We start from the raw sequence: 18522 nt of genomic DNA on the forward strand, positions 1-18522 counted from the left end.
ACCTGGGGGAGGGGGGGGGCGTGGTTACAAATTACTGGTGCTTAAAGGCTATCTTACTTACCCTATGTATTGATCATAATATCCCTATTTTTCCCTAGGTTTTCAAAAAACCCGCATCCTTCTTTTATCACTACTTTTCTGTTTATGGTCACTTAAAAGCCTGTATTTGTATTATTGATACTGTTTTTATAATTATATTGAAGGTCATAAGGTTTAATTTACTCAAGGTTCCAATTGATGCTAAAAATTTAAAATATGTATTTAATTTTAATGATATTGAATATTCTTAATGAATATGATAAAAATTTAGTATAAATAGAAATAGTGTACAGAGTGTGTATACCACGTGATAAATTACGTCATATATGCTACGTCTGAACGCAACATTTTGCTAAAAATGAAGACTTATATATCAAAGATAACATTTCTTTTACAACACCATTTTAAATAATGTCTATGCCGCTGAAAGAGCTCTGCATTTGTTTTATTACTGAAATTTGATAAGGTCATTAGTTTCATCAAACACTTCATCAGACCTGTTTACAAAACAGTGCTCTTGTCATACAGCAGAATTGTAAAAAGGTTTGTCAGAGTGTTTTAAGAAACTAAACACTCAAACTGGTACAATACCGAAGGCAGGGCTCCGTAAGCGGCGTAGACTGCGCTTTGTTTTATTTAAAATGGTGAAGAGATTGTGTTAAAAAAGTTATCTCTGTTAAGTCTTTTTTCAAATGATAATATTGCCTTATTTTATGAGACTGATGCATATTACAGTTTAACCCAGAAATAATGATGTTGATCCATCAGTGTTTTTTCTTTACCTAAAATTAGGACTAAAGATTGGATCAAATCTCCAATTTCCATAGTAATGTTTTCATGATGTGTCATGTGGTGAATTTTAGCTTTCAAAGGGCCCTTGGCACATTCACAGAAGTGTGGCAAAAACACAGACCAGGCCTGGGCTTTGACCACTAATGTCTTGAGTTTGTGACTCCGGCTTGGAAAAGCTAATTTTAATATGTGATAAATAGTCTGATGTAGTTCTTTAATGTGTAAATAATGGCTAAACATGGTATTTCCATGGCCAGCTTACAATTATGCTCTTCTATTATAAAATTGGAGAAGTCGGAACAAAAATTTGAAGATTTACAACTAAATGAGTCTTTGGTACAAACTGAAGACATTAGAGAATACAGCCTCTGTGATCTTGATGTCATTGTTTTTCACAATAGATGATCTGTCAAAACTGGTGACTCAGTTAAATTTCTTTGACCTATGATTTTGATATAGTTGATCTTTCACTGTGTCTCCATTGACTGATGTAGTTGGCATAAAGTTATAGATCTATTTCCTTTACATACACAGTATTATTTAGTTAATGTGTGAAATTAAAGAGAAAATATAATATTCATTTTCAGGTTAATCCATGGAGGTCGAGGTGTTAGTTTACACGAAGGACGGCTTCAAGAGAGTCAAGAAGAGGCTGAACAAGGTGCCCGAAGCGGACGAGAAAGAAGAGGCCAACGGGAGGGGAAGTGGAGACAGCGAGGAGGAGAAAGAAATAGAGAGAGCTGAAGAACAGAGTGAAGACGATAACAAGATGGTAGTGTATTGTATACTTGAAAATAAAGTATATACAGTGTTTTTAACCTCCATTTTGGGATAGGGGTCATTCTGATTTAGGAAAAAAATCAAAATTTCTTGTTTTGATTTAATTCGGGAAATTCTGATTTCTGTATTGAATTTGAAATTAACAATAACCCCGTCCTTATAAGGAAAACATTTATTCCTCCTCACAAAGACTTTAAGGAGGTCAAATATCTTGCACAAGTCAACTAAATAATTTCCTTCAAAAGAGAAATTGGTTTTCAAAAGAGAAAGTGGGAATTTTTATTCTGGGGATCAAAGTAGATGTTTGGGCACTTGGAATGGGTCAAAATTTTGACCAGAAAAACACTAATGTATATCGTATGTTCAGTTCTATAAACTTGGAAAATAAATTTATGTTGATACTTCAGTTCAGATGTGTTTGATATTTTATGTAGGCTTGTCATTGTTTTAATGTTTACTTGCATACAGAAGCTTTAAACTGATGACAAGATAGTATAGAATATGAGACAGTGTCACTTTTGGTTTATTGTGCACAAGTTCACAACTAAAAATAATTTTTTATGTTAAAACATTTAAAATTATTATTATCACTAAATATTAAAAAACGACTTGATAACAAACTGGTGTTCCTTTGATATTATTGCATGGAGTCAAGTCATTGGTTGTGTTAGTTTTTCTCCCTTGTACAGAGGGCTTGTTGAAGTTCTTTCAGAGAATAATGATGTTTACAAGTTGTTTGGCGAAAATGGGAATGAATTGTGATGTGGTAAGATTTTAAGGCTGCTGGTAAGTACATGTACATGTATAACTCTAGGGTTAAAAGTGAAACTGTTCTATCTGATTCTTTATTTGATGATAGTTAAAGTAGAACCGTTAAGCTTTCACCCCTCAGTTGTTGGTATGGATTTAAACTATTAGTTCATATATTAAAGATGAAGTCAATAAATGTTGTTCAGTCATTGAATATTTTTTTTACCATTTTAAACAGGCATATTGAAAGCTCAGCGCAAGAGAGTTTTAACTCTTATTTCATAAGGAGTTATAACTGTCCTGCGCTGATCTCTCGTCATGTAAATTTATAAAGTTTTGACTGAGTTTACAAGTACATTGTACAGTACTGGTATTATCATTATTCCATGTTAACTGAATCAGTTGGTTACAAGCAGAAGATACTAGCATTCATAATTTTAATGAGCTTGAAATTAAGTTTTTAATATATTTAGAAAAAGTACTGATAAATTGCTTTGATTAAGACTGTGCATGTTTTAACCATAAATGCAGTTGGCAAGCTAGTCTTGCAGTATATTTCAGATGATCAGTACATTCTACGGAGCCTGAAAAACAAAACAAGTTGCTGAAAAACCCAAGCTCTGTACATTTTTTTCTGAAATAATAGGAAAGGGGTTTCAAATAATGCTTATGGTTTAGAAAAAGTTGATTTCAAATGACCATCAATTTGACATGAGCTGCATCGCGGATTGAAATAATCAAACATAAAAAAGGCCTGAAATAATGAAATACCATGTTTATAAATTTCTTCCAAACTTTCTTTAAAAGGATTGTCATTTGCGCATCATTTTCACTACGATTTATGACCAATAGTTTGATAATGTTTCCTTAGCAATCACAGAATTTGTCCCAACCTAATTTGATTCCGTGTTAAGAAATCAACTTAAATTTTTAACTAGTTGTAATATTGATATGTTCATTTTGTACATAATTTCTTTAATATCCACTCATGACTTTATGTGCATGACCACAAATTAAGAAGTCAGAATGGGCAGTACATGGTCTCACTTTTAGTATTACTTCCTGAAATGTCAAGTTGAATAAAATAAAAGCCAATTTATGCCTAAAGGCCCAAAATGGCGCAATGTGGCTCATGTCTTTCAAAGAAACTAATAAGTGAATATTTAGGAGAAAAATCCATGCAATTATAAAAGAAGTTCAGAAGAGCAAATCAGAAAGGAACATGGGAAAATAGCGAAGAAAATGAAGAGGCCTCCTCAGTTGCTGCAGTTTATACAGAAGATTTTGAAATGGAAGAACTACATAATGGTGAAAAATACAAGGATTTCAGGAATACCAATGTGGATCAAATTTTATTAAATTTATAAAGTGTTCAGGATATTATTTGATACATCCAAAGCACATTCAGGACATTTTTTTTCGGAACACTGCTGAAAGAAAACCAGCTTGCAAAGTTTTTGTTTCACTTCTCAATGTTTTGAATATTTTGTGAATTCCTCGAGAAAATGTTGAATATGCATCATTTACCTATTCTTCTTCGATATTAGCATGCATTCAATAGCAGCTTATTTCCAAATAAATACTGCTGCTTCAAAATGTTAACTAGAAAGCCTTCTGGTATTCCAAAGAGAGACTGGGTGAGAATGCTGTACGGTTGAAATCTATAAATACTAGAGCACAGTAAACATATAACATAACTATAAGTAACTAACAGGGTATGTTTCGAAAATGCATTCGTCATTATTTCACTACAAAAAATATATTCTGTTTTTTTATTTCCTCATATTTCTGTTCATTGTCAGTGCTGACTCAAGCTCAGGTCACATCAATATGTAGCTAAATAAATAAACTTTGGCACTAAGATAATTTAATTTATGTTTGAAATCGACTAAGATTTTTATTGAAATGGCCCTCAGAAGCGTTGCTAGGGTTTTGAGGTTAGAATTCCTTATTTTGGACATTGTCAATTTAAGAAAAAAAGCATCTTGGGGTATGTGTAGTTGGGGTTAACGTTAAACAGTCATAAATTATGAACTTAATGTTTCTAGCTAGCACTTCTGTAATCTTGAATTAATGGAGAGTATTTAAATGAGCTTGTATTTTGCAAGCTATAAGGCAAAAGTTTAAGGAACTTTTTAATTTGGACAAATAAGTTTAGTAGTTGCTGGTAATATATTCTATTTTTCTGTGAAAAATAAGACTATACTTGACCTACTTTTATACTATTTGTTTCTTAAAGATAACATTAATTCTTCTACATAAAAACTTTTTTAAGCGGTCCAGTTCCATGTTAAAATTACTGAGTTTTATCAAAAATAGTTGGGATATGGTATTAAATAGAGCTAAATTCTGATGTACAAATTTGAAATATAAAGCTTTTTGAGATGTAAATATTGCACAAAAGCTGGCAATGCCTCGAATGTTTTTTTTTAGTCTTTCACTTTATACACTGCTGTGCTCTGGTATGGTGAATGTGTTGCATGCCTTCTTAGAGTATGAGCCCATGTTTGAATGGGACATTTATATTGTTTTGTGCAAACTAGAGCCTTCCATATTTAAAAAAATAAGTTTTGAACTCTTAGTGACTTTGTACATGTGTATTTTGTAGTGAAAAACTATGGAAGGCTTTGGTTTGCTTATGAGCCCACTAAAAATGTGGGACAAGTGTGTGTGTGTGTGTGTGTGTGTGGGATGAACGAAAAAACCCTTAAATTTGTCATTGTAACGCAATAGAAACATTCATTAACAGATTAAAAAGTTGATAAATAATTGATTTGGTGAAAAAGGTCATGGTCAGATTTTTTACAAATAAAATGTCGTTTATGTAAATGCTCCAACAGAAATAGTTCTGGTCTTTTTCTAACAAATTGTGCAAGGACCATGATTAAAAGTGAGGATTTAACCCTCTTAAGTAGTCTGGATATCACCAAATGCAAACAGAATGCCCTCTTTCCTGAACAGGGTAACTGGGTCAACTCTGGGATATTCATTGGGCATTTTTTTCTTTCCCTCGCTGAAATCTAGTTTTTGCTGTTGAATGTAACTGAGACATTATGTATTGCGATTTCGATATGATTTGAGAGCAGTTTCTTATGTAATGTCAAGGTCAAAGTTTATGCAAGGCCATTGACTAGTTCCATCTCGTGCACTGATGCTCCATTGTTTAGCAGCTATGATCTATTAATACATTTCAGCCTGTGACCTTTCATTCATGTCATGGTCGATGTATGAAAGTACTTTGATCTGGGTACCTCCATTGCACTCCACCAATGCCCAAAGATCAAGGTCCTGCATTGAATCTTTGACTTCTTATGTCTTGTCAATTTTTGATAAATTTTTAAATGATGTATTTGCATATTTTGCACTAACATTGGAATCCAATTCATCCATAGTCAAGGTCATTGTTAGTCAATGTCACAGGATCCCAAGATCGTTTCCAAGGATGTTCCGTAAACTTGATCAAATCTGCTTAAGTGATTGCCCATTGATGTTGGTATCCGTCTTGTTATTGTTGAGCAATCATATAGGTAGTGTTTTTTTTCCTATACCTGTCAAAGGTCAAGGTCATTGTTAGTCAATGTCACAGAATCCCAAGGTTGTTACCAAGGATATTAAGTTTACCTTATTAAATCTGCTTATGCGATTGCCCATTTATGTTGGTATCTGTCTAGTTATTGTTGAGCAATCATAAATGTAGTTTTTTTCCTCTCTCAGTCAAAGGTCAAGGTCATTGTTAGTCAATGTCACAGGATCCAAAGGTCGTTTCCAATGATGTTTAGTTTCAGTGATTAAATCTGCATAAGGGATTGCCCATTGATGTTGGTATCCGTCTAGTTATTGTTGAGCAATCATATACATAGTTTTTTTTCTTTATCTGTTAAAGGTCATTGTTTGTCAATGTCACAGAATCCCAAGGTCGTTTCCAAGGATATTCAGTTTACGTGTTTAAATCTGCTTGAGCAATTGCCCATTGATGTTGGTATCCGTCTAGTTATTGTTGAGCAATCATATACATAGTTTTTTTTCTTTATCTGTTAAAGGTCATTGTTTGTCAATGTCACAGAATCCCAAGGTCGTTTCCAAGGATATTCAGTTTACGTGTTTAAATCTGCTTGAGCAATTGCCCATTGATGTTGGTATCCGTCTAGTTATTATTGAGCAATCATATACATATTTTTTTCCCCTATATCTGTCAAAGGTCAAGGTCATTGTTAGTCAATGTCACAGGATCAAGGTCATTTCCAATGATGTTTAGTTCATGTAAATTAATCTTTAGAAGTAATTGCCCATTGATGTTTGTAGTTGTCTAGTGACAGGTTTTTCATCCATATCTGCCAAAGATCAAGGTCATATTAGTAAATGTCGCAGGATCCCAGAGTCATTTCCAAGGAAGTTACGATCATGTGATTGATTCTCCACAAGTGATTGCCAATTGATATGTGTAGTTGTCTAGTAATTGTGAACAAATGTTTACATGGTTATCATCCAAAACTACGGTCAAGGACATTGGTTTTCAAATCTAAGATGCTGTACATTGCCAGTCCATTATTTAGGTGGTTCTATGCATTATTACAACCCTCATATGATGGGTGCATAACTGAAGTTTGCCATTTATCACCAATGTCAAGGTCATTGATCAGGTTGTTGGTACTTTTCTAAAAGATGTCTAATGAGATGCAGGTAGTGTTTTTATGCTTGTCTGTCCACTTCATTTGGTAATTGTTTAAACATGCTGTACTCACATTGTTGTTTACTGTCAAGGTCAAAATCTGTGTATAATTTGGTAGAGGTCCTATCTTTTTAATCACTTGTAAATCACGATGGACTATTGCCATGGTCATAATTAGTGTTTTAAATTTAGTGACCAACATTGTATATTGGTTTAATCTTGAAAAGTGTTGGAAATCATCAACTTTTGAGCAGTTGTTTTAAATGTAGTCCACTGTTGCAGTTAAATTTTGTACAGTGAAATGGTTGTGTGTTCCAATGTAGCTTTGCCAAGATCCTTGCTTGAGACTGTGAATCTCAAATTATCTTTCTAATTCTTTATAAGCTATTTCAATTCTTCGAGTCAATTTGCAATGTTAATTAACATTTTATTATGGATTAGTGCATGATGTAGTTACTGGAGGGAATGCTTCTTCTGTATTAACGAGTTTAAATTTGTGTGTCATTCATTGGTGATTGTGGGCATATTAGTTGCTGCCATGGTGGTAACTTTGTATAAATTTGTCATAGTCGGTCATCAAAATATTTGACTTTTTTATATGATAATTTTTAACAAAAAAATGTAGTTTACTTTGGTCTGTTTTTTTATCAAGAATGGTAGGAGCAATTTTGTAGCAATGAAGGATTAAAACCAATGTAATGCTACTTTTGTAAATCACTCCTAGGTATGAAATTGATCCTAGGATTTGTGATGCCCAATTGCATACTTGATTAAAAAACAACAACTATTAGCGCATGCATGTATTGTGTGACAAATTCCTGTGAAATTTTTATTCATATTTATAAGTGCATTCCAAAGATATTTCTATTGTGTTGTTAAGGTTATTAAAGTATTTCCTCTTGCAATTCAGTATTAACAGAATTATCTGGAATGTGTGTTATCTTGATTGAGGCGTGAACTTCTATTGATTGTTTAAGATTAAAATAGTATTCTTACAGGAAGTTTTTTCACTATGTTGACTGAAGGTTTGATTGACTACAATAATAACATAGTAGATTCTTTATCACTCTGATATAAATGCCATGCAAACATAGAACCAATTAGTACTACAATGTAAAACTTAACCAATAAGGTGTGCTTAAACTTGAACTGACTTGTGTTAAAAGACTTTAATTATCTGGACATATTTGATTGCAAATCATATTGTTAAAGGTGGATAACTCTTAAAATTGTTATAACATCTGTCGTGAGTTGTGTCAACATTTCACTGCCACAATTATGCCATAAAACCTGTACATAATTTATTCTCTTCTACCGGTATTACAATCATGGTGTCTGTTAGATGAAACACTGGCTGAAACTTATACATGTGTACTGATGTGCATTTAATATTTTATGGCTCATGACATGTATTGTAGAAGCATTTGTAAATTTGTGTGTCATCCAATACTTTAATTGTTTTTGTATAAATACAATATACTAAACTTCCATCCCATATGATATTAGGTTCCTATTGTTAGTTATATTTCCATTTTAAATGTTTGTGTACATGAATATTTTTGTTAATACATGCCAACATATGTCTATTGTTATTTTGTGTACACTTGTCTAGAATTGTTTTTATCAAACTCTTATATTTGAGAGTGAATTTAATTTTTTTCACATAATAGAGATTCCAAAGGAACACCAGTTTAATTTTGAGTTCGGTGCAAACATGTATTAACATTTTTGCTATACATGATGTACGTTTACAGTACAGTTTAACCATCAGCTCACATAAAATTATGTGAATATGTGTTTACCATGAAAACACTTTGAGAACATTTTGCATACATATATGTAAGATATAAACATGACTGTGATCCTCATGGTTTCTTATCTCTTTATTATTTCAGGTGGTTGATCCACAAGAAGTTCTGAAGAGTCTGGATGAGCTACTCTCCCCAACAGGAGGAATGAAAGGTCCGGAGGAGGTTGTCAAAATTGCAGGGTAGGTTATAGTAGTCACAGACTGAGATTTTTACGCTGTGGTGTTGCAAGATTATTCACAATGGGATGCTGCATATAAGGACATAGAGAATAGGTTGTCGTGTCCGGGCTGTAAGTTTCTCTTGTATGGACATATTTTAAAATAACTTGCCACATGTGTTCAACATACCAAGATGACGTGTCGCGTGCCAAGACCCGTGTCCCTACCTCAAAGGTCAAGGTCACACTTAGTGTTTATTCACAATGGAGTGCTGCATATAAGGACATAGAGTATAGGTTGTCGTGTCTGGGCTGTAACTTTCCCTTGTATGGACAGATTTTAAAATAACTTGCCACATGTGTTTGACATATCAAGAGGACGTGTCACGTGGAAGACTTATGTCCCTACCTCTAAGGTGAAAGATACACTTAGTGTCTATTCACAATGGAATGCTGAATAAGGTCATAAGAGTGTAGGTTGTCAAATATGGGTGGTATTTTTTTTATATTCAGAGGCAATTTAAAATAACTTGCCATATGTATTTGACACGTAAAGGCAAGATCAACTTTTCATGTAATGACCTTGTTCATAGGTCAATGTCACATTCGGGGGCCTTCATCACATACTGGGACACCTCTTATTTGAGTAGATGTTAAACGCCATAAAATACAGGTTTATTTTGACTTGTGACAAACTACCAATTTTTGATTGCGTTATGGCCCCTTTTCAACTTGGAATTTGCCATACAAACAATTATCCACTTTTATGATTAAGTTATAAGGCACAGGGATGGGATTTATATGACAAAGGATAAAAAATTCTCCGAATTGTACATGTTTTTATTTCAGACAACATGGTTAATATTAAGTGTTGTGTTTATATTTTGGTGTTTAATATTTATAGGGGAACCAGGCTACAAACCAGAAATTGATGATCTAGTACATGGGTTCAAAATTTCTATCTTTCTGTCATATCAGATTTATTATCGCCCGCCTATGAAATAGGGAGGGGGATATTGAAATGGCGTTGTCCGTCCATCCTTCCTTCCGTCCGTCCGTCACCTGCGTTTTCTCAGTAACTAGCCGGTATAATTTCATCAAACTTAAAATAAATATGAACCACTATACTGGAATGATGCCCGTCCAAAAAAAAAAAATGATTGGTCAATTGTCCTTGGAGTTATTGCCCTTGATTTTTTGAAAAATGCACATTCACAGCCATTTCTCAGTCACTAGCTGGCAGAATTTCATGAAACTTAAAATAAATATGAATTACTATACTGGGATGATGCCTGTTCATTTTTTTTGGATTGGTCAATTGTACTTGGAGTTGTTGCCCTTGATTTTTTGAAAAACTCATTTACAGCCATTTCTCAGTAAATAGTTGGTAGAAATTCTTGAAACTTGTTATATCTAAAATAAAATGGTTCACATGTTTAACACCATAAAAGACAGGTCAAGTTCATAATGGTTTTAATAATATATGATCATTCGTCATATCATGTTTTGCATTAAAGTGAAGGTTGCTAATTCTATGAATAGAACTTGGTCTGGGCTGTAATTCAATAAGGCCTTTCAGGACTTAAATAAGTAATATTTAATATAGCATGATGGTGTTATTGGTGTGTCACGAATGACGTTTTTTGTGACTAAATTTAGTGTATCTATTGTATAAAGAGAACTTACTCAATAACTGAATATCCTTTGGGTCTAGGAACTTCATACTTGGTATCAAAGTTGTTCATGACCGTAGATGACCCTTATTATACCCCCTTCAAAGAAGAGAGGTATATTGCTTTGCACATGTTGGTCGGTAGGTGGATATTTATTTTAGGGCTTATTGGGTCAGGGGTCAAGGTTGAATGCTAAAAAGTTGTCCGAGTGATAACTTGGCAATGCCTGCACCCATGGCCCTTTAACTTGACTTAGAGGTTGAGCATGACCAGTAGATGACCCCTATTGATTTTGAAGGTCATTCGGTGAAAGGTCAAGGTTGCAGTGACCTTGAATGCAAACTTGACAAATCCTGGACCTATGGTCATCAAACTAGATATGAAGATTTGGCCTGACCAGTAGATGACACCTATTGGTTTTAGGTGTCGTTGGGCCAAAGGTCAAAGTCACAATGACCTTAAATGCTAAGAGGTTGTCCGAGTGATAACTAGGCAATGCTTGCACCCATTGCCCTTTAACTTGACTTGGAGGTTGGGCCTGACCAGTAGATGACCCCTATTGATTTTGAGGATCAAAGGTCAAGGTCACTGTGATCTGAATGCAAACTTAACATCCTAGACCTATGGTCATCAAACTAGATATGAAGATTTGGCCTGACCAGTAGACCCTTATTGATTTTAGGTGTCGTTGGGTCAAAGGTCAAGGTCACAGTGACCTTAAATGCAAAAAGGTTGTCCTAGTGATATTGCCCTTTAACTTGACTTGGAGGTTGGGCCTGACCATTAGATGACCCTTATTGAATTTAGGGTTCATGGTGTCAAAGGTCCAGGTCACAGTGACCTTGAAAACAACAAGCTTGTCTGTGTGATAACTCAACAATGTCTGCACCTATGGTCCTCAAACTTGACATTTAGGTTGGGTGTGACCTGTAGATGACCCCTGGATTTTGAGGTCAAAGGTCAAAGTCACAACTCACAGGTCATTAAAATGGGGGGGGGGGGGCATAATGTTTGACGAACAACGCTTGTTGATTTTAAGATCTACTGGTGGAAGGTCAAGGTTGCGCTGTCTTTCAAGTAAAAACATTGTTGGCAGTGACTGAAAGCTGAAAAATTACTCAATAACTAATGTCCTTGCACTTAGGAACCTCTTCAGGTGGTATGCCAGTTGGCGTTGACAAGTAGATGACCCCTATTGAGTTTAAGATCAGTAGGTAAAGGTCACTGTGGCCATGAGGTGAAAAAAACGGTTTCCGATCAATAACAATCGGAACACATGCACTCAGGATCTTCATACTTGGTATGCCAGTTGGTCATGAGGAGTTGATGACCCCTATCAAAAGGTCAAGGTCAAGGTGACCTTGATATGAAAAAAAGAACACTTGCACCAAGGAACTAAATACTTTGTATGCCAGTTGGTTATGACTAGTTGATGACTTCTATTGATTTTGGGATAAGTAGGTCAAAGGTCAAGGTCACATTTTGATTTGAAAGAACAAGGCATATGGAGGAATCTGCGTCCTAGACACATTTCTAGTGCTACCATATGTCAATGCCAGTGTGCTGAACGTATTTAGAAACAATGCTGGTTCAAGGTCAAGCTGACAGGGTTTTAGCGTTGCAATTTTCACATTTAATTTTGAGCAAATTTTCTGATGGCTTAGACAAATGTTTCAAAAAACATGGTTTGGTCTCATTCAGTGTTTTCAATAAGAACCGATTGCTGGCCAAAATGGACGGTTCAAATGGCAATTGGGTCGGTACTTATTTCGGAAAATAAGTGCTCATTACAACCTTACTATAGTTGAACACCATTAATCGGAAATCGTGGGGACCGAACAAATTAATTCAGAAAAGCAATACTTCGGATTAACAATTTTCAGAATATGACAGCATTCGCGCATTATAGATGACGTGAAATACTAAGTTGTGAAGATTGCAATATCGGTTACATGTCAACAATACAATACATTCGGTTTTACTGATTTTTCATATACAAAAATATTTGTCAATTTATTGTTTAATAAATTAAATGACAAATAATTTGTTATTATACTTCATTATTAAAACAACATAAAACATTTAAAACAAAATGAAACAAATGCGGCAATCAAATCTGATGACATTCTCGAATGATATTCAGGTTGTGTTAACCAGCAATTATATACACACTATTTCACCCAAATGAATCGCCCATTTTCTGACATCGATGTTTGTAACATACGCGTGCATAATGTCATTTTTAAACAAGTGTAAATTGTGCTCCATGGTCACCTTAAGCCGATGCCTGAGTGCATTCAAAGTAGGGTGTGAAAAACTATGACATGATCGAGTTCGAAATAAGAATTGATAAATAGGTGTGAAATACCATATCGGGACTGTAATTTTTACTTTGGAATAGCGATTATTTTGGACTAGCAATTTCGGATTAAAGATTTAAAATTTAGTTAAACAAAGAAGGAGCAAAATTGGGCCGAAAAATAATTTCGAAATAGCGATAATTTCAGATAAACGGTGTTCGGAATAGCGGTGTTCAACTGTACTTTGTTAATGGCCTTTTTTATTATCATTGTAAAGTATTATCAGGTTAAGACTGAATCGGGTATTGAATAAACTCAAATGAATTTAGGTAAACTTATTTTTCAAAAGTTCCATAAATAAGCATGTAATTTTGGATTGCATTAGCTTTTGGTCATTTGGCTCAAGGTTAAAATATTTGTTCATTCCAAGAAACAAAAATGTTTTTACTCTTGTTTCACTTCCTTTCTGACAAAATGTCTTCAGGGCTGTCAAGTTGTGTAACTCTGGATTGCGTTGAGTTTTGCAATGAATGTCAGCTTCTGTCATGCACAAAATTTCTGCCTTAGTTTATTCTTTATATCGACCAATTTCCAAGGCGAAAGGTTTTTATGCCAAATGGAGAATTTTGACACGCTTTCTCTAGGCTTTTCATTCGCTATTCAAATATTTAAATGATAACATTTCACAAAGTTTGGGTCATGTTCTCAATACCAAAATGCCTAGAAAGGGCCTTGGCCGGTATTTATAAACATCATTAATAATTTCTTATCTAGGCTTTTCATTCGCTATTCAAATATTTAAATGATAACATTTCACAAAGTTTGGGTCATGTTCTCAATACCAAAATGCCTAGAAAGGGCCTTGGCCGGTATTTATAAACATCATTAATAATTTCTTATCTTTAGTCAAATTCCAAATAAATTCATACGCAAAAATAAAGTGTTTCTTACAAAAAAAAATTTGTATATTACATAGAATTAATGAGATAGTTATAGATGTTATTAATTAATTATGTTATATGACCAGTGGGGTATTTAACTAAAGAAAATGGCTTAAGTTAAGAATACTTGATTCTGCTGCTTGATTTTAGGTCATCGAGTGCAGTTTTGGTAGTTTATTTTGTTAGGTCAAAAAGAAGTTCAACTTGGTTAACACATTGAATGCACAGATTTACTCCATCTTTGACTTTCTTAAATTTTGTGAGAATGTTTGTTCTATGAATCTAGGTTGAGTTCAATAAATGGGTCACATGTTACAGTGGTCAATTGGTTACCACTCAAGAGCCCACACAAATCAATCTTTACCGTAAATGACTGGGTATAAGACGATAGGGGGTATTAGATGCAGGCAAAAAATTCCGTGAAAAATCTGACCCTGTGACCTATTAATGATATGCCTTGGTTGGCCTTGAATTTATGATTTCAAACAGTTGTTCAACTGTTTGAAATCATAAATTCAAGGCCACAGGGTCAAATATTTGAAATCCTTGGTAACACTCTAGATGTGACATTTGTTACCTAATCTTGATTATATGATCTGTCAGAATGTTTCGTTTCTCCAAGAAATCGGTCATGTTATTTCAAAAATAGGTCACTTGTAGGAATTAATGTTTGAAAAGATAATGAAAGTTTTGTACACTTGTGGGCAAAATGTTGACTACATGCTTCCCTTGTTATGAAAATTGAGAATTAAGAATTTATTTATCACAAATGTGATATGCACATGGGCACCTAATGCTTTTAGGATTGTAGGATGTCCTGATTGAACACAAATAGTTAAATAATTGTCAGAAACCTTTCAACCAATTCAGTGGTTGACTGACAATTAAAGTATTACTGCTAATGTTTGATTATTTCACAACAATGTTCTTATGACTCAAACAAAGTTGTTGAAGTTGTCATATATTGCCAAAAATAAATACTGTCTTACTAGGGTGGCGCTTATTAATTATAATTTTTTATCAATGGCATTAGTGAACCTTCGAAAAAAATATTCTTAAATGATAGATCTATACTTGGATAGGTGGATTTTAAAATATTTACACAGGTATCTTAGAGGGACTCATTCATTTTTTTAAAATGCACAATATAAAGTGTGGCAAACCATTAGGAGTGTTAACCTAAGATACTGACAGCTAGACCCCTTCAACAAATGTTGGCATATGCTCAAATATTGTCATTAAAATCCTCAATTTTAATAGCAAAAGTAACGTCTTTCCACAAAGGGCTGAAAGGTTCAGTTATCCTGTTTGTGAATGAATCCTTGTGGTAGTGTGGTTTTGTTGTCATTTGTCCTTGACTGTAGCAGCGTGGGTTAATTGCAAACTAAAACCATTTTCCCTTTAAGGTTTTATTGTTTTTTTTGTCCCTATGACAAATCACTGGAAAAAAAATGGTTATGTTGGATCACCTTAGATTTAAAACATTGATATGGTAAATTCATAGAAATATCTAAAAACATAATAAAGTTGGAGCAGACGGGGTCACATAGAACTGCAGCATTCACGAGCATAAGCTGTGTTACAATATATATGATATATGTGTGATCTCCAAATTGTGAAACTTTGCTTTCTTTCTCTTCAGGATGATGAAGGAAGCCAGTAAGCTGGTTAACAAGTGTGTCTTCATCAACATCCTCAAAGTGGAGACCAGCAAAGACAACCTGGAAAAGTAAGATCTATAGATTAGAGCTGACTAACCATTGCGCATTTTCTATTCTCTGTCCATAATTCAGAAAAAGAGCAAACAGAAATTAGTTTATGTTGAATGCTGAAAATGAGAGACCAATGGCGATTTATGAATTATGAATATCACTGATACCTGAATATTGAGTAGATCTTGTAAAACTGTCTGTTTGTTTTTACTGTGTATTTGAAGTGATGTCCATTTTGAGCTTCTGTTTTGGACTTATATAGAAATTGATCTTAAGCTTCTAATATAAAGCAAAACCAAAGAAATTTTTAATAAATTTATATTGCATAAGGCATAAGGCATGTGTAATGATATAGAGGTAAAACTGCCTGGCTATCACCCACAGGGGGTTTTCTCGATTTTCTTTACTTTATATATATTATAAAGTATTCATGATATGTTAAAAAATCAGAAGAAACCCTAGAGTTTGATCCTCTCCAGGGAAATGTTCTCTTGGTATCTTAAAAAGAACATGTAGTGTTGGCATCTGCCCAGAAAATGGACTCCATATTGGCTTACAGCTGACTTCTCAATCAAGCTACAATAAAATGTTATAAACCAATATGTGTAATGAAACATTCCTTGCAGCCCTTGCAGACATATCAACTTATTACATATTTTATTGAGAATTATGTAAGCAAATGGTAAGTTTTTAATATGTATATAATAGGACAAAATGATTGAAGATGTGGGAGACTGCAGATATGCCTAATTCTTGGAACAAGACAACAGTTACAAGGGCATATCTATCTTCTCTGATGATATTGCAACTGGTTCTGTGAACAAAATGGAATGTTTATTATGATGACATCTGTTATGTATGTCAATATTTTTGAAAGGAATTTTTGCAGGATCTGTCATAATCATATTATTGTAACAATATATCTTAGGCATTTGGTTTATATCAGAAAGAAGTATGTTCATGTTAATTAAATGTTGCCGAAGGTGTCTTACTATAACTCTTTTCCAAAACAGATATCAATTTCATTAGCAGCCCTTTTCAGATCATTACAAGATGAAGCATGAACTATTTTTAGTAAAGCCAAATCTGATGAATCAATTTTAGCTTTGAGGGTAAACTTGTCAGTAAATTGGTGTCTGTTAGGCGTAACATCATCATATTTTATATAGAAGCCTGCCAAGGTGGTTAAAGCCATTTCTTGAAGCTGTGCAGTATAATATTAATGTATTTCTGTGGTTCCTAAAGTCCACAGACACTAACCCCGTCTCTCCCCCAACAGGTTGATATCGGGCGGAGGCTGGGAGACCCTCAATGAATGGTTGCAACAGGCGAAAGAGGATGAGAACAATCCCTTCATCATCGAGCTACTTAAGGTGTACAGACAGCTGCCCGTCACAGTGGACTTACTAAAGACCAACAAGGCCGCTAAGACCATCAAGCATCTGTGTAAAACAGAACATGCTGGTAGGTTTTGTAGAGGTCATTTTTAGGAATGATAATTTTATCAAAATATATTCATGATGGATTGTGTATATCTGTTTGCTTAATTTGGTTAACTGTGTTAGAATTAGGCCACCATTAATAAATAGATTGTTTGGCCTTAACCAACTTGCATACATTACCACAATCCATTTTTTTAGCCTCTCCCATGTTCAAAATTTGTATGTATTGAATTAAGGGGTTAGGAAGTAAAAAAAAACACATACACACAACACTACCTTCCTACCTTTCCTCCCCTCAAAATGTGGGTCAGTAACGCCAAAGTTACTTTTTATTCAGGCCTTGTAGTGTGTTGGCTTGGAAAGCACTTGGTCGTATTTTTTAATTTTTTTGAAATGTTCAAATACATAGAGTGGCCACATTTGAATTGGAGTTGTCCAAAATAGAACGACTTAAAATTACCCATAATATGGCCAAAGAAACACTTTGCAATTTTTACCGAGCTGTTTTAACTCTTTTCGACTCTTATCTCTCAAGTCTAGGGGTGAAAATTATGATTTTGCAATCTGAGCATGTATTGCAGATATACAGACCGTGGCTAAGGCAATCTTTGAAGAGTGGATGAAACTGGTGCAACCAGCAAGTAGTGGTAAGTTCACTCACACTCACACATAATGGTAACTAGATATTGGGTAAGTATGACTACATACAAAATCTTAAATTAAGTCTTTGTTGACTGTCAGCTATACATGGCTAATGATGCCATGCTGTATAAATTACCTGACATTAAATAAATTGATTTTGTTTGATTTTAATTATTTGATGAGCAATGAGAAATATTATTTTGACATATCAAAAGAAAAGTAAAAAAATATTCTTTGCCATAAACCATGAAAGGGACTTGCTCATGTTTTTGGACCAAAAATTAATTCTTAAAACTCTGGTTTTAGTGGGGATTGACCATGCTGGTAAAGTCAAGAAATAATTATAAAAAACTGATAGCATAACCACTCAGCCACTAGGACTGGTACTGCATTGGATATTTTAACATTTTTTTAGATACCTTTACAGGCTAATGTCTGTCAACCAATCATGCTTAAGCTTTTTGCGGATTTGAGTAAGCAATGGTTTTGGAAATTGTGGACCTCAAAGACAATATTTAAGCATATATAAACATTTGTTGAAGGGTTCCAGCTGTCATTATCTTAGTTTTAACACTCCTGATGATTTGAAACACTTTATTTTGTATTAAAAAACACATCTTGAAAAGTGAATTTTACAAACCATGAGCTAGCCCCTTTAAGATATCAAATGTAATGAATTTTTGTGCCTAATACATTATTCACTTTCAGGTTAATCTGTAAGATTTCTTTCAGCAGTTTCTTCAATGGATTAATAATTTGATAATTTGATATTAATAAAGATGCTCATTGCTAAGAGGACAATTTCATACATACA

General features: G+C 34.0%; 1 protein-coding gene across 1 annotated transcript in view; it reads left to right on the top strand.

The window, feature by feature from the left end:
- LOC128223678 (serine/threonine-protein phosphatase 1 regulatory subunit 10-like) overlaps window positions 1-18522 on the top strand; it is a 40254-nt gene that overhangs the window by 3742 nt on the left and 17990 nt on the right. Inside the window, exons 2-6 of the mRNA XM_052932968.1 lie at window positions 1419-1603; window positions 8926-9020; window positions 15555-15641; window positions 16904-17088; window positions 17648-17713. Coding sequence (XP_052788928.1) covers window positions 1427-1603; window positions 8926-9020; window positions 15555-15641; window positions 16904-17088; window positions 17648-17713 — 610 coding nt within the window. The 5' untranslated portion in view covers window positions 1419-1426. The remainder of the gene's footprint in view (window positions 1-1418; window positions 1604-8925; window positions 9021-15554; window positions 15642-16903; window positions 17089-17647; window positions 17714-18522) is intronic.

This window comes from Mya arenaria, chromosome 17 (assembly GCF_026914265.1).
Source record: "Mya arenaria isolate MELC-2E11 chromosome 17, ASM2691426v1".
Lineage (NCBI taxonomy): Eukaryota > Metazoa > Mollusca > Bivalvia > Myida > Myidae > Mya > Mya arenaria.